This window comes from Sciurus vulgaris (assembly GCF_902686455.1).
Source record: "Sciurus vulgaris genome assembly, chromosome: 16".
NCBI lineage: Eukaryota > Metazoa > Chordata > Mammalia > Rodentia > Sciuridae > Sciurus > Sciurus vulgaris.
Genome location: NC_136477.1, coordinates 1,114,578 through 1,129,942, shown reverse-complemented (window position 1 = coordinate 1,129,942; position 15,365 = coordinate 1,114,578). Strand labels below are relative to the sequence as shown.

The window sequence follows — 15,365 nt, the reverse complement described above, 5'->3', positions numbered from 1 at the left end:
ATCACTCTCCTCGCCTTAGACAGGGACTGGACAGTCACTGGTGTCCCAATACCCAGCACTGGTGGGTCTGGCACACTGCACTCAGGGATGGGATGGTTTCTCCCTGGCCCTGGATGAAAATGAAGGGCTGCTCTAGGAACGCTGGCCCCAACTCTGTGGTCCATCCCCAAGCATGGTGGGGTGATGGGTTAACCCCCAATGAGAGGCTGGGGGTCCCCAGAGGTCACAGTTCCAGCCTTCAAGAAACCCCCAGTGCCAGGACTGGCCAGATGCCATCGGACCCGTGGTGCAAGGGCTGGCCACAGGACAGGCGGGGGGCTGAGGGGCAGGGCGAGTCGGATCTGCTGGGTGCAGCTTCCCTCCAGTCAGTCCTTCAGGGCTGCAGGCAAGAGCTGTTGGCATCTTCCGTGTGCATGTCTGCAGCCTCCGTTCCAGATGCGGAAACTGAGTCCCAGAAGGTATCAAGAACCTGACTGAGGTCTCAGTGCAGGGGAATATGCCTAGGAGTGCACCCCCGACCCATCCTCCTCTCCGCAGATCACATATGCGCGGCTCTGGACTGGAAGGGGTCAGACTGAGGAGGAGCCCAGCTAGCATGTAGCTTTATTAGACACCCCTGTGCCTCAGCCTCCGCCACCACCCACTTTTCGTTTTTCCTTTCAGCTGCACTCCCTGCAGCACTGAACTGTGAACTGGGGGCTACAGACCATGTAGGAAGAGGGTTCCGGGCGCTTTATAAAGCCAAGTGAAGGGAGTGTGATTTCTCTCTGGGGTCCCAGGAGTCTTAGAAGATTGAGTTCCCATTCATTATTGTTGTGTGATTCTGCAGGGCCCATGGTCCTCAAAGGCTGAAGAGCCGTTGGCATGAGGGGAACATTTGACCAAAGAACTGAGCTGAGGATAACAAAGCCACATGCAGACTTGGTTCTATTCAAACTCAAGTACAAAATCCATTTTACAAATGAAGAAATGGGGACACAGGTAGGCGAAAGCACAGCACGGGTTTCACTTGGAGCTCTCTGATTCGGAAACAATGCAAGGCTTGATTTCTCCGCCAGTAAAATGGACACGTTACCTCCTAGCCTTGCATGCCCACTCTCAACATACAGCACACGGATCCACTCCTAGAAACTCAGATACAACCAAGCTGACGCGTGCATGCGGGCGGCCACACCAACCTTAAAATAAAATCTCAATATCCACCCCCACCGCTTCTCGCTGCCCCCTCGCTCGGAAGGTCCCGCCTCCACCGTGGGGCGGGAACGGACTGAAGCGGGTCTACTTCACGAATGGCTGGAAGTCCCGCCAAGCAGGATTTTACGGCCTCCTATTGGTTACTGGAGCTCTAATTTCTTTCAATCTCACGGGACTTCCGCTTGCGTCACTACATACGCTCACCTCGTGTGCACCTCCGCATAGGAAGATAGTTCCAGGCTGTCCCCTGTGCCTTGGCCGACAGATCTCCCCCGGGAGCACTCACTCCCACACACCAGGATCAGCGGAACTTCAGGGTTCTCCTGAGGAAGCTTGGGAGGTCGAGGCGCGGGGTCGAGGCCGCGCGGCCGTGGCGGAGGGTTCCGCGGCATGCCGTCGGGCGGGGCGCGGGGGGCGGGATCCTGCGGAGGCGGGGCTGGCACGGGGCGGGGCCGACGCGGGCGGCGCGGGGCGGGGGGCGGAACATGTCTCCCGCCGCAGGAAGATGAGGCAGCGGCTGCCGCCGCGGGCGTAGCGGGCCGGAGCGGAGCCGGACCCGACGCGGGCGGCGCGCACCGCGGGCACCGCACGCCGCTGCCCCAGCGCCCCGGCCCGCCTCGCGGGGCGGGCAACCCGGCGGGGGAGGGGCCGCCCACGCGCGCCGCCGCCGCCCACGCGCGACCCTCGGGGGCCCGGCCGCGACGCCCCTTTGTCCGGGGGGGGCCGTTCATGCCGTCGCCCCCCGCGCGCCGCGTGTCCGGCCGCGCCGACCAGGTAAACGCTGGGGGACCCGGGGAGGGGCGCAGGGCCACGGGGCCGCGCTGGGACCCCCGGCGCTTTGTGCGAAGTTGACCGCGGGCTTCGCGGGGGGCGTGAGGTGCTGGGCGCGGGCGCCGTGGGGTGCGCGCCCCTCCGGGCGGCCGGGAGTGGCCGGGCGGCCGGGCGGCATTGTTCTCCAACTTTGCGCGCCGGAGGGGGCGACGGACGTGGAGGGGCCCGCGCCGTCCTCCGCCGCCCGCACTTGGGAAACTTTGCGCAGCCCCGTCCGGCGCGCGGGGGGCGCCAGCGGGGTCGCCCAACTTTGCGGCGGGGCCCCGGGCCCTGCGCGGTGGTCCCAGGGCACCCCCTCCTCAGGGAGGGGCCCCGGCCGGGACTGGAGTTTGGAGGGGAGCGAGGGAGGGAGGAGAGTCCTTTTGTCTGCGCGGGGAAGGTGCCGCCGCGCGCACGCAGCTCAGGGCGAAGGGCCGGGGCCGGGCGCGAACATCTGCTCCGCGTTAATGCGGGGCGAGGCAGCGGTCGGGGTCGGGAGCACGGCGGTGGCGCGGCGAGCTTCAAAGGGCTCCCGGGCCGCACCGGCTGCCCGGGAAAGGGGGGCTCCGGCCTCCTCCCCTCCGCTCGAAAATACGTATCAGGTTGCTTCCTTCCCCCCGACTGGTTTCGGACATCCAGGTCTGTTGCCAGGCCCCCAAAGTCCTCTGACACCCCAGAAATCTTTCTATTTTAAAGCTCGTTTCAGCCCTCCCCAAGTTGGCCTGAAAATGGGTTTCAGCTACCCCACAAAAAAGTGCGGTTTCGTACAACTCAGAGTCAGTTTCACACGCCCTCCAAAAAGGAAAAAAAAAGCCGCGGGGGAGGGGGTGCGCTGGGGCGTCCGTTTCACACCCAGTGTCTGAGTTGGCAAACAAAGAGGGGGGTTCCTCCGCTTCTCAGGTCGGGTCTCCCTCGACCTCGGAACCCCTTCCCCTCCCCCGTCTCCGCGGTTTCTCCTTGGCCGCCCCCGCCCGGGGAACCCTGGAAAAAGTTCTTTGGGAGGGAGGTCCTGCACTGCCCCCTTTCCGGGGGTGGGAGGGGACCTGGCAGGTGGATCCCCCATCCCCCATCCCAGGATGGAGTCCCCGGGGACCTTGCGGGGAATCCCAGGTCTTGAGGACCCCTCCCCCCAGGGGTGGGAGGTAAGGGATGTTTTCTGAGTTGCTTAAAAATAATTCCCGGATACATCGTGACAATAAAGCTTCGTCGGATTTTTTTTTTTTTTCTTTTTATCTGAATTCGGTTGAGTTTGGGGGGGAGGGGCGGGCAGAGCGGAGGTTAAGGGTGGCGGGAAGTTTTGGGTCCCTGTGTCAGGCCTCCTGATCTCTCTTCTCCCAATTAAATCGAGAAGCGGAGGCGGGCTTCGTGGCTTTGTGACTTGGGGATTTGTTTCGCTTTGTGTTTAGGGGTGACCAAGCCTTCAGCATGCTATGACAGGTGCTGGGGAGGGGTCCACCAAATTTCTTTTGGGGCGGGTCCTGGGCCGCCCCTCCCCCTAGGGGCGGGGCTGGCGGGGCAGCCTGGAGGTGGTTGGAAATGAGAGACCCTGGGCTCCTCTGCATTTAAAGCATGCAACCCGATTCCCTGGTGTTCTCGGGGTTGATGAAATTTACATTTATAACCTCCCTAATCTTTCAGTCTCCCTATGGGGCTCTGGGGAGGGGTCTGCAGAGGACCCGAACCCCAGGATCCCAGCTTCCCTGCCCCCACCCCCCAGGGTCAGGAAGGGACTCAGCTTTCTGTCTCCCACCTGTCCACTTGGGCTGTGGTCACTGAAAACCCTTCTCTCCCTTCCCTGTTCGTCCTTGTGTGTCAGTCTGTCCCTACAGCCACTGTGCAGGGCCATCTCTAGGCTGGAGGGCTTTCCCTGGTTCTTGTGCCTGCCACTGCTGCTGGAGAATGAGCCAGTCGCAGAGGATGGCCCCTGTGGGCACCGACAAGGAGCTCAGTGACCTTCTGGACTTCAGCATGGTGAGCCAGGCTCCTCTCCCACCCACCTCTTCCCCTGGGAGTGGGCTGACTTTTAAGGGGAAGACATGTCTGCCCAGAGTACCCCTCTAGAAGTACTGGGCCTCTGGCTTGTTTGGGAGTTTACCCCAGTGGGACTGGGCTCGGGTACCCTTGGGGCAAGCCAGCACCCCGTGGCACTGTGTGCAATACCAGGGTTCTGTTCAGGTGGGGAATGGATATCGCCTGCCACCTTACAGATGGAGAAACAGGTCCAGAGAGAGGGAGGGACTGCCAGAGTCCCCAGCTCCTCCATGGGGACTGAGGCCCCAGTCTGGCTGGGTGAGCTTTCAGCGACCTTGATCTGTAAAGCCAGGGAGCAGGGTCGTGCACTTCCTTGTGGAGCAGGAAATGAGAGGCGGTCCCTGGTGCTGAGGACCCTCAGGGAAGGGGTGGCACTTCAAGCTTGCACAGGGGTCCCTGTCCCGCATGTGCTGAGGACACAGCTGGTACATACTCCATGGCCTGCGAGCTCCATGTAAGCAGAGGGCACTGCCAGCCTGAGTTGGTCCAGCTGCAGGGGAGAAGGCCAGCCCATAGGGAGGGCAGGGCAGTCCATGAGCTTCCTGAGAGGTCTGCTTGATTCTTGAGTGCCCATTCTCCAGCTGTGCAGGTGGAGGCTCAGAGTGTGCTGGCGTCCAAAGGTTTCTTAGCTCAGGTCCAGTGAGGCTAGAGCCCAGAGTCCCCTTGGGTGGTGATGGAAAGGCCTAGGGCCCTCATTTTGGGTGTCAAGGGGGTGGTCAGCATTTCCCCCCCAAAAATCTGAGAACCATGTTTTGTTCTCCCAACTTGCATGTGGACGGTTCCTTAGAGTCCAGCCTTCATCCCCCAGGAGCGCTGTTCTGGTCTGAAACAGTGGGGAGGGTGATTTCAGTCTGAACCAGTCCCTCCCTACACAAGGCCAGGCCATTGAGGTTGGTCAAGAACAGAAGTCTCCAAACTGAAATGGCACCAGCCACTTTGGAGACAACCGCCAGACTGGGCGACTGGCTCCGGAAGGGCCATGCCAGTATTTTTAAGCACCATCTGATTTTTACCTCCTCAGTCGGGTAACCAGAGGTTCAGTTTGCTTGTTTTGTGTTAAACTGACAGGTCACAGGCTATTGGGCTGGAACAGACAGTGTAGTGGGGTGCCAGACTGCAGCCCTGCAGGACGGGCTGTTCCTCTCCCCTGAGCCACAGGACCGCGGGTCTCCCCAGCCCAGGTCAAAACGAGCAGCCCTTTGCACAGATGAGGAAACAGCCTGAGGGGTCGGGGACTGACCCCTCTGAGTACCCCACCTGGACCTTCACCAGAGGTGGCTTTTGACACTCTTGGTGTTACCGGGAGGGCCTGTATGGCAGGTCAGGGGGCAGAGGCAGTGCCCTGTTACTGCCCAGGTCCCTTCCTAACGTGGTCCTTGTGCCACGTGTCCCAGGGATGTGAGGTGAGCTTGTTTCTTTGAACAAGGACTTTCAGGCTGAGACGAACAGACCTTGAGGGGAGTCCTCCTTGAGCTAGGTTCCCATGAGGTGGGAAAGGCAGTGGCAGAATAAGTAGGAAGAGGAAAGCGGCGCCCTCAGGGTCCCCTGGATCTGAACCTGGACTTAAACTTCCGTGGTCAGAAGAGCGAGCGAGAGGCATTAAGGACCTGGGAGCCTGGACTCGTGCCGCCCCCTGTGTGGGTCCAGGATGGCCCTGAAACCTGGGGGTGCTTCCAGGGTGAACAGTGGGGGACTGTCCCACTGCCAGTAAGCAGCATCCCCAGTGGTGTAGGCAGCGCCCTCTGCAGTGCACAGAGCCCGCATGTGGTGCCAACATCCCCCTGGGCCAAGCCCTGAGCCCTCCTCACAGCAGGCAGCTGGCTGCAGGGTGCGGGTGGCTCTGGGTTCATCATGAGGCCTGTGGAACCCGGGAGACCTGGGCCGGTGACCCCCCGTTCTGCATCTGTAGGCCCCTGCATCCTGGGAGGTGAAACAGGCGGAATCAAGCCTGCTTCCCCAGGGCCTGGGCGCGACCTGCCTGAAGCAGGCCTCAGGCACCCCATGGGAGAGCGGGGCCCTGGGGAGGCTGGGCCAGTTTCCACTGGTGCATGAGCACCACTGAGTCTGCAGAGGAGGGGAGAACCCCTTTGAGGACCCCTGCAGCCTGGACACCCCTCCCGGGAGCCTGGACAAAGGCAGCGTGGGCTAAGCTCTCCTGTAAAGTGAGGTAGTGAGACTGAACCTGGCTTCCTGGGACCCTGAACCCTGGCAGGGGTGCTGTGCAGGCACCTCCTGGCTGGCCAGGGAGGGTTTGGGGATTGGGGTTGGCATTTCCCAGAAGTCCCCTTGGGACAGGGCAGTTAAATTTTTTCTGTGACAAAGGTGATTGTTGATGTTCAGTCTTCCTGGTTGAAGCTGCTAAGCCGTCTAGTTCTTAGGGACTGAGCATCCTGAGTACTTGCAGAGGGTGACCATCCCACACTCTGGTGTCTAGAGGATCCATCATGGTGTTGCCCCTCTGAGCCTATGTCTCCCCTCTAACAGGCCCACCCCTTCCCCTGAGAGGGTGACATGGGAGCACAGACCCCACATGGGGGATGCTTCACCTGTTTGCCTCCTTGGTATGGTTCCTGAACGTGTGTCTGGCCTGTTGGGGGGCCTCAGCCCACGGCGCTGCTGCTTGGACCTCTGGGTTCCAGCTCGAAGTGGGTTCTTGTTCCTCTACCTGTCGGATGTGAACACCTGTCTCACTTTTCTAAGCAGGGATAGAAAGAAAACTTTGTATCGCTCAGAACTGATATGTTGTATCCACTGCTTAAGCTAGTCGGGGCTGAGGAGGGGCCGCTGAACCCAGGACCTGGGTGGTGCCGGCCAAGTGCTCCACCGAGCCTCACCCTCAGCTCTGGGGTCCCAGTGTCCGGGGTGCCCTTGCCGGGTTGGGTGGGGCCTAGCAACTGGCTGTTTCTCTGCCTCTTCTTGCCCTGGGCAGTAGGTTTCTGGGTTGAAACCTTGTAGTAGCCTTGGGGACTACGGGCTTCAGAGCCCGTGGGTCTTGGAAGGGTGAGACATGCCCGAGCAGAACTTGGTCCCACTGTGCCTGAGCTGTCTTTGCAAGTCCCTGGGAGGAAACCAGAACTGTGGGTGGAATTTGCTGGCCACCCTGATTCACTGCTCTCTCTTTCTCTCTCTCTGTCCTTGCAGATGTTCCCACTGCCTGTGGCCAATGGGAAGGGCCGGCCTGCCTCTCTGACGGGAGCCCAGTTCACAAGTTCAGGTAGGACCCAGGTTTCCTCTGTGGCACGCGTACCTGGAGAAGTGAATGGGGGAGGGTCTGCTGTGGGCAGCAGGTCTCCTGGGGGGCACTGGGGCTGGGCCCACACTTGCGGGCACAGGGCTGTGAACTCAGGAGCACCCTGAGAATCGCTGCTCTCACTCTAACCATCTGACCAGGGCCTGGTCGGAGGCCAGTGGTCCACCCCATGGACAGCCTAGCATCCCCTCGTCCCATCCGGGGTGGAATGGAATGGGGTTTGCTCTTAGGACCAGGGCTGGGTTCACCCAGGGTGGTCAAGGCTGTGTCATGCATTCCGTCCTCAAATCCCACCACCTCCTGAGCTTGCCAGCCAGAGCCGCCCCGGAATCCACCCGTCTTCGTTCAGGGAGGTGCTTCTCACACTGTCCAGCCCGAGGGTCTGGCACCTCCTGAGCACTTGAGCATTCACATCTAAGAACCCCAGGCAGGCCTGTGCGCCTGGTCACCCTGACAAGCTCTTTGCCTGCAGTGGGCAAGGTGGACAGGAGAGGAGGCGTGACCAGGTTGGGCTGGGGAGATGTGTACTGGTATCAGTCACAGCTCTGCCACTCGGAGCCTGTTTGCTCTCTGACGGGCCCAGGCCCTCCCAGGGTGGGTGGGAGCACAGGCACCCTGCCTTGCTCTCCTCCCATGTCCAGGGAGATGGGCAGGAGCTGAGGGGCAGTCAGGAACCCCTTGGTGTGAGCAGAGGGGTGCTTCCACCTGAGGCCACGTGTGGGCCCTGAGGCAGGACCTGTGGCAGAGGGGAACCAGCAGGGCCAGGGCAGTTGTGTAGGTCTTGCCTGTGAGGGTGGCGGGCGGGGGTGCTGAGTGCCTCGGGCAGGTGTGGGGGACTTGCACGTGTGTCCTTAGTGCGCTCAGGCTTCAGCACTGTGGCGTCTCGTGGTCACTTTGTTTTCTTGGTTTGGTTTGGTTTTTGCCCAGAGGTTGAACTGGGGGCACTCAACCACTGAGCCATATCCCCAGTTCTTTTTTAAATTTATTATTTTGAGGCAGGTTCTCTTGTGGTTGCATAGGGTCTTGCTAAGTTGCCCAGGCTGGCCTTGAACTTGTGATCCTCCTACATCAGCCTCCTGAGTTTCTGGAATACAGGGGTGTGCCACTGTGCCTGGCTGCTTGGTGGATCTGCCTGTCCGCCTTGGGTCTTGGAGTCCTTTCTGGTCTCTGGGACGGGTGGGAATTTCTGCCTGGTGTTTTGGGGTGACCTCAGCTTGGTCTGGGGTGGGGGTGGAGGCTGGTGCCACTGCACTGCTGCTTTCTGGCTTCCTCCCATCTGGGGAAATGGTCCAAGGCTTCCCTGGTGCTCCCTGAGGCTTGGAGATCCAATGGACTTCCATTGCCCCGGAAGCAGCCCCCAGGAACCAGAGGGGCCTGAGGTTCCTGGTTGGGGCAGAAGGTCAGGCCCAGGGGCTGCCGCACAGCACCTGTCCCCCTTCACCCACCCTCTTTCTGCCCCAGGCTCACAGCCGTGCCTGGCATGTCGATGAAGTGAGACACATCTTATTCTCTGTCCACTGACCCTCCCAGTTCTTCTGCAGACCCTCTGGCCAAGGCCAGCAACCAGGAGTGGCCGGACCTTTGTGGGTTCCTGGGCTCCAGAACTTTCTTCAGGGACACCTCTCCTTGGACATCTGGTCTGTCTAGAACAAGAGCCCTGTGTCCTGTCCTCTGGCCCTGCCCTGTTGACTTCTTGTCTTGTCCCCTCCTGTATCAGGACTGGGTTTTGGGGCTTGATGAGGCCAGCAGGTTTTTTCTTGTCCTGAAGGGATGTGGTGTGGTCAGTCCCCCTCCTAGGCATGTGGTTCCAGCAGTGGACTCCAGCCAGAGCCCCAGAGGGAGCAGGGGACTGAGAGGCCTGAGGTGCCCCCTCCTACCACCATGCATGCAGCCTTGCCAGGGAGTCTGGTGACTTTGCTTTTGTGAGCCTGGGTTTCCTCATGGATGGCAGGGTCATCTGTCCTGTTTGCAGAGGGTTCTGGGGGCCGATCACACTGAGTCATGCTGGTCTTGCATGTCCTCCTGACCCTGCCTCAGGCTCAAGGGGAGGAGGACCAAGTGCCACAGGAGCTCACATCCCTGCCTGTTGCTCTGTGTGAGCCAAGGACCTGGGAAGGGGCAGTGTGGTAGTCCCCAGCAGGGTGGCTGGCTGGCAACTCATTGCAGAGGCCCCCAGGCTGTGCCAGTCCTGGTTTGGTAGACTTCCCAACTCACTGGAGCCTCTATTTTGGGCTGGGTTGTTTTACATCTAGTTAACTGTTTTATAGGCATTGACAGACCTTTACTCTATTCATTCAGTAGCACGCAGTGCTGCGACTCGAATTCTGTGCTCCCACGTGCTAGACATGTGATGCTGGGCCGCTGAACCACAGCCCCAGCCCTCTAGCTAAACTCTGAGATCGCTGTGGACCTACAGGAAGGTGCAAGGATGGGGTCCTGTGTGCCCTCTCCCGGCCCCTGCAGGGGCCCTGCCAGTGTCTGCGGTGCCACCTTTCACACGGGAGGCTGGCGTGGGGCTCCGCTGCTCCGGCTCCGAGCGTGTGGATTCTGAGTGGTCCTGTTCACGTGCGCTCTAAGGACTCTGGTTGTGCCATGCTGCCTTGCAGTCCCCCAGTCTGGCCCCTCTGCTGTGGGGTGTGGGCCAACTTTGGCGGCATCAGCACTTGGCTCCTCGCGAGCTGCCTGACCAGCCTGTAGCCACTGCGTCAGAACTGCCAGAGCCTGTTGTGCTGTCCCACTGGTAAGGTGGCTGAGGCTGAGTCCTCCCTCCAGTGCCCCCGCCTGATGCTGTGGCTGGGGTGCCCGCTGGGCTCCTGCTGCCCCACCTGGGCCCCGTCTCTTGCTGCTTCAGGACTGCTCGCCCTCAGCTGTGGCGGCTTTGTGGCCTGTTCTTTTACTTTGCTGTCTTGAGGATGGCGCCCACGGCCTGGTGTGTGTGAAGCTGTGTCCCCAGCCCCAACCATGGCCGTCTCTGAAGCTTTGTAGGTTGGGGACGGTGCACATGGTCCTCTGTAGCCCTCGCCTTGGTCTTGTGCGTTCTGGAGAGACTCGCTTCTGGGCATTTCAGCATGTTCATTTGGGGGTCCTTCCTTCGTTTTTCCCCTTGGTGGCCACCTGACATCTCTATTCACATTTTCCCTTGGTCTGGTTCTCCAGGTAGGTGGTCCCACTCTCCTCCACCTCAGACTCAAGTGTTGATGCCACATGCCCTTTGACCTCGACTGGTATTTCTAGATCCTTGTGGCAGGGGTAGCTGTGGGGACACCAGCTGACATCAGCTCTCAGTAGGCTTGATGCTGGCTACCAATTGCAGATGGGCTGTTTTGTCCTTTTTTTTCTCTTTTTTGGTGTTACTGGATATTGAACCCAGTGGCTCTACCACTGAGCTACATCCCCAGCCTTTATTATCTTGAGACAGGATCTTGCTAAGTTGCTGAGGCTGGCCTCCAACTTGTGATCCTCTTGCCTCAGCTTCCTGAGATGCTGAGGTGACAGGCGTGCCACTGTGTTTAGGGCTGTGTGTTTATCATACGAGGGCCTGTCCTGGTCCCGTTGGAAGCTCCTTCGTGAGTTTGAAGTTCAGCTGTGTGCACTTTTGGTGGTCCTCTGCATCCTGATGTTTCCAGGAGCTGTTTTTCTCGAGCCAGATTCTCCTCAAGACTTGGGCACCCTTTGACCAGCGGTGGGTACAGCAGCCTCATGGCCTGTGCTGCCTTTGCTAGGTGATGTTGACCAGTGATCTCCTTCCATGCCTTGGCTGTGGACTGTCCTTTCAGCAAGCTGCCACAAATAGGAGCCACCTGGTGCCTGCAGGGGACACCGACACCTGACCCTTTCCTGGGCACGTCTTTCCGTCTGTTGCCTCTGGAGCTGGTGGCCACACCTGTCATCCCCACAGCTTGGGCGGCCAAGGCAGGAGCGTGGCAAGTTTGAGGCCAGCCTGGCGTCCTAGTGAGACCCTGTCGTCCTGAGAAGGAATGAGGCTGGGATGGCTCAGCAGAGGAGAGCTGCATCACCTGCATGAGGCCCTGGGCGCCGTCCTCAGCTTGGAGGAAGAGGGAGCATCCTCTCAGTCCCAGTGTGGGTCCTGGTGACACTGGTCGCCCCGTCCGCTCCCTGGGGCTGGCTCTAGGTGCCGTCCTTGCACGCCGTGCCTCCACTCAGCTGCCTCCTGCTCCGCCCGCTGCTTTAGCTCCTGGGAGGTCAGCCTGCGCCCTCAACTGCTGTGTTGTCCTGCTTCGACCACTCTTCGTCCTCCGTGCGTTTGACTTTCCCTTTGCTCTGGCTGTGGTGACGGTCTGCGCCTCTGGACATGTGCCACATGGAGCGGGCTTCCCGTCCTCGTGGCTGTGCGCGGCATGGGGTTTTGTAGTCGAGTCTTCGTCTGGCTGTCTTCCCAAGTTCTCTCAAGGCCTCACGTGTTTGCTTCTGTCCTGTCCTGTTCGGTAGCGGGCAGCTGAAGGTCAGGAACTGTCCCCAGGACCACGTTGCCACGTCCCGTTTGTCTCAGTAACACACAGCATGTCATGGTAGATGTGAACAATTCAAAACTGTTCCTCCTTGAGTCGAGTCATCTCGCAGAGCTCTGGGCTCTCAGTTGGGATTGGGTTGCTCTCTAGGTGTCCGCTCTGCCATGACCCCCTGTGGATGTCGGGAGGTGGGTGCTCCCTGCCCGCTGGCACCTGCGCGTCTCCCTGGCCCTGAGGGCAGCAGGGTGTGGAACCATGGGGTTCACAGCAGCCCGCTCCTCTGCTCGCAGACTTCACTCCTTCCTCCGGTGTTGGTGCTGTGGGTGGAGCCCAGGGCCTTGTGCACACTGACCCTCTGCTGCCCCACTGAGGCCGCCTGGGCCCCGAGCGTGGCATTCCACTTGTTGACGGTCAGGGTTGGCGGGCAGTGCCAGTCCCCCCACTGCTGCGGGTGCGTCCGTGCCTGGGTTTGGACGCTGGGCCTTCGGGTCCGTCGTGCAGCCCGGGCCGGTACAGTTCAGGTGATCCTCGTGTCAGCCTCCGAGGTGCTGCCTGATGGGCGGCCCCTCCCACCTGCGCGTGGCCGTGCCTGTCTTTGTGCCCCGATGCCCTCCCCAGCGTGGCTGTGGGTGCTGACTGCAGGCGCAGAGGGGGCATGGGGCCAGGCCTGTGGCCAGCCCTCCCCTGTCTGGCCTCGCATCCGCCTTTCTGCTTCCTCCTCCTGCCGGCCTGTCAGTGTTTCCTTGAGCTCATCTTGGCAGTTTTTGCCAACACTCTGCCAGTGGGGTCCCCCTCGGTTCTCCTGCTCTGGGCTTCTGAAGCGCCTCCCCTGCTGCAGGAGGGCAGAAAGCCGTTGGTGAGTGGCTACTTGCTGAACCCCCTGCATCTCCTGGCCGTTGTGGCTGTGCCTCACTGGAGACTGTCACTGCCCATCTGGCCACCACCACGCACTGCCGGTTTTCACTCCAATGAGACGGGCCACCAGTGGTCCCAGGGGTCGCAGGAGCGAGCCGTGTGGCCTCCCAACCTGTGCCGCCTTCCCGCGCAGGGCTTTCCCCACCCAGGCCTGGCTCCCTGGTGCCACCTGCTGCTCTGGGTCCCACCCGCTGCTCTGGGTCCCACCCGGTCTGCAGTTGTGTTTCACGAAGTTTTTCCTAGCAAGGGACCTTGGTGACTTAGGTCTTCGTGTGTGAGCAGCATTTGGTTGAGACCGCTGAATTGCCCTGCTGAAATGTTGCTGCAGGTCCTCGGGTGTGTCGGTTTGGAGGGGTGTTTTGAGGAGCAAGGTCTTGCTGTGCTGCTCTGGAGTCCCTGGACACAAGCCGTCCTGCTCTGGCTCCAGGCAGCATGGCCTGCTCTTCCTCTCTGTTCCGCAGAGCCTGCCGTCTGGTTCCTGGAGGACTCAGCTGGCGCTGTGAAGTGCTGTGCACCCTGGGCTAAGTGGTCCCCAGTGCAGCTTTGTCCATTCGTCCCTGCCTGTCTCTGCCCTTCTTTCTCAAGAGAGGCCCCAGGTTGGCCTCTGAGCTCTCAGATGGCAGACCCTCCCATCCCCCTGCTGGACACCCATGCTGAGGGCGACTTCGTGTTGTCATTGAGGCCTCCAAGCTGCCTTTTGCAGCAGTGAGGGACAGGTTGGCCTTTGCAGCAGGGAGCCCTGTTTTTCTCTGACTTATTACTTGTGAACTTGTTAGACCCCCCCACACACACATTCTTGGGGCCCCTGGGCTGGGAGCTGTTGCTCCAGGGAGTTCAGGAGTGGTTGGGTCGAGGGGCGCCTTGGTGCGGTGGACTTGGCTGCCTGTTCTGTCCAGCAGCTGCTCCAGGACCCTGTCTGCCACCCCAGGGCTCCTTCCTGCCCACCCACCGTTCAAGTCAGCCTTTTCGCTGCTTAACGAAAGGGCCCAACCAGAACAACTTCAGAGGAGGAAAAGTTTATTTGAGGGCTCACGGTTTCAGAGGTCTCAGTCCATATTTCAGCTCCATTCCTGGGGCTCCAGATGAGGCTGAATATCGTGGCAGAAGAACGTGGCAGAGTGAAGCAGCTCACGTGATGATCAGAAATCACAGTGTCCACTCGCCAGATGTAAATGTGTACCCAGAGCCATGCCCCAATTCCCACCTTCTCCAACCATGTCCCACCTGCCTCCAGTTTCCACGCAATCCCATCCGTGATGAATTCACATAACCCAATCATTTCTTCTCTGAATCTTCTTGCATTGTCTCACGTGAGCTTTTGGGGAATACTTCACATCTCAACCATAACGTTCTGTTCCTGACTTCCAAAAGCTCACACTCATCTGACAATGCAAAATACGTTGGCTCTGTTTCCAAGAGTCCCCATATCTCAGCAGTGGCGAGATTACTCAGAGTTCAAGTCCAAAGTCTTCTCTGAGGCTCAAGGCAATCTCACACCATGTGCTCCTGTAAAAGTAAATGCAGTTTACTAGTATCCAGTATATGATACAGAGTAAACATTTCCATCCACAGAAATAGAGGCATAGAAATAACAGGTAGGACCAGAGCAGAACTGAAATCCAGCTGGGCAAGCAGGTGCTGTAGCTCCAGCACCGGGGCACACGGCATGATGTCCTCTCCAGGGGACTTGTATAGCTCCACCTCTGTGGCCTTGTTGGTTGCAGCTCAAGTGGCCTTTCTGTTGGCTTGTCTCTGCTCAGTTCCTGCAACTTTCCTAGAACACTGACCCATGTTACTGGCCTTTCTTAACCTTGGGGGTCTGCACTACAGCTTTGGATTCCTCCTCATATCTCCACACCTCACTTTCTCAGGAGCTGGCCGCAGGGACTCCCACCCTGCTGCACTCTGCCTGGCCTCCCAGGCCTTCCTTTGAAGTCTTTGGTGGAAGCCTCCATGGCCTACTGACTCCAGCATCCTGCAGTCCTGCAGAACCAGCACCATGTGGTTGATGCCAGGGTCTGCTGCCATCTCCAGCAGTAGCCAAGCCTCCAGGGACCCTGGCTGCTGCAGCCTCTGAGTGCCTGGGTGGTGACCATGTGGAAAAAACTTGCCAGGCCCCTTGTGCAGGAAGGTCTCTTCTCAAGAGGATTCTCACCTTTTCTCCCTGGAGCTTGAGATGACGTGGCCTTGCCAGCTCCTGAGAGGCCCTCAGCCATCCTTCTCATTGTCTGGGTGAAATCTCGAACGTTCCCTTAGTTGTGATAATGTCTTTAATAGCTTCAACTTCCTTAGTCCCAGTTTTACTCCGACTTTTCTTTTTTTCTTTCTTTTTTTTTTTTTTTGCAGTACCGGGAATCGAATTCAGGGCCTTGTGCTTGCAAGGCCAGCACTCTACCAGCTGAGCTCTCTCTCCAGACCTTATTCCCACTTTTCAAGTCCAAGTTTTTCAAATCTTTCTGCTCTGCTTTCTGCTCCTGATTATCACAGTAAACTGCATTTACTTTTCAGGACATGGGCAAACTGCAGACAACTTCTCAGCTGGAACACGACATGAATGGCCTCTACTCCAACTTCCAATAGTGTCCCATTTTTCCTCTGAACCCTCTTGAGCCCTGTCTTCACTGTCTATGATTCTGTTGGCATTCTGAGCTCCCACCAGAATCGGCCATTAAGCTCCGCTTACAACCCCCTAAAGC

At 59.3% G+C, this 15,365-nt stretch overlaps 1 protein-coding gene across 5 annotated transcripts in view; it reads left to right on the top strand.

Annotated features, from left to right (window-relative positions):
* The first annotated feature begins 1,704 nt into the window (after positions 1 to 1,704).
* TCF3 (transcription factor 3) overlaps positions 1,705 to 15,365 on the top strand; it is a 31,300-nt gene continuing 17,639 nt past the window's right edge. For 4 of the 5 annotated variants that reach the window (XM_079114836.1, XM_079114835.1, XM_079114838.1 and 1 more), the window contains exons 1-3: positions 1,846 to 1,968; positions 3,821 to 3,975; positions 7,177 to 7,249. In XM_079114836.1, coding sequence (XP_078970962.1) covers positions 3,904 to 3,975; positions 7,177 to 7,249 — 145 coding nt within the window. In that variant the 5' untranslated portion in view covers positions 1,846 to 1,968; positions 3,821 to 3,903. Of the gene's footprint in view, positions 1,969 to 3,820; positions 3,976 to 7,176; positions 7,250 to 15,365 lie in introns of all 5 variants that reach the window. The other variant, XM_079114839.1, reaches the window with a different exon arrangement.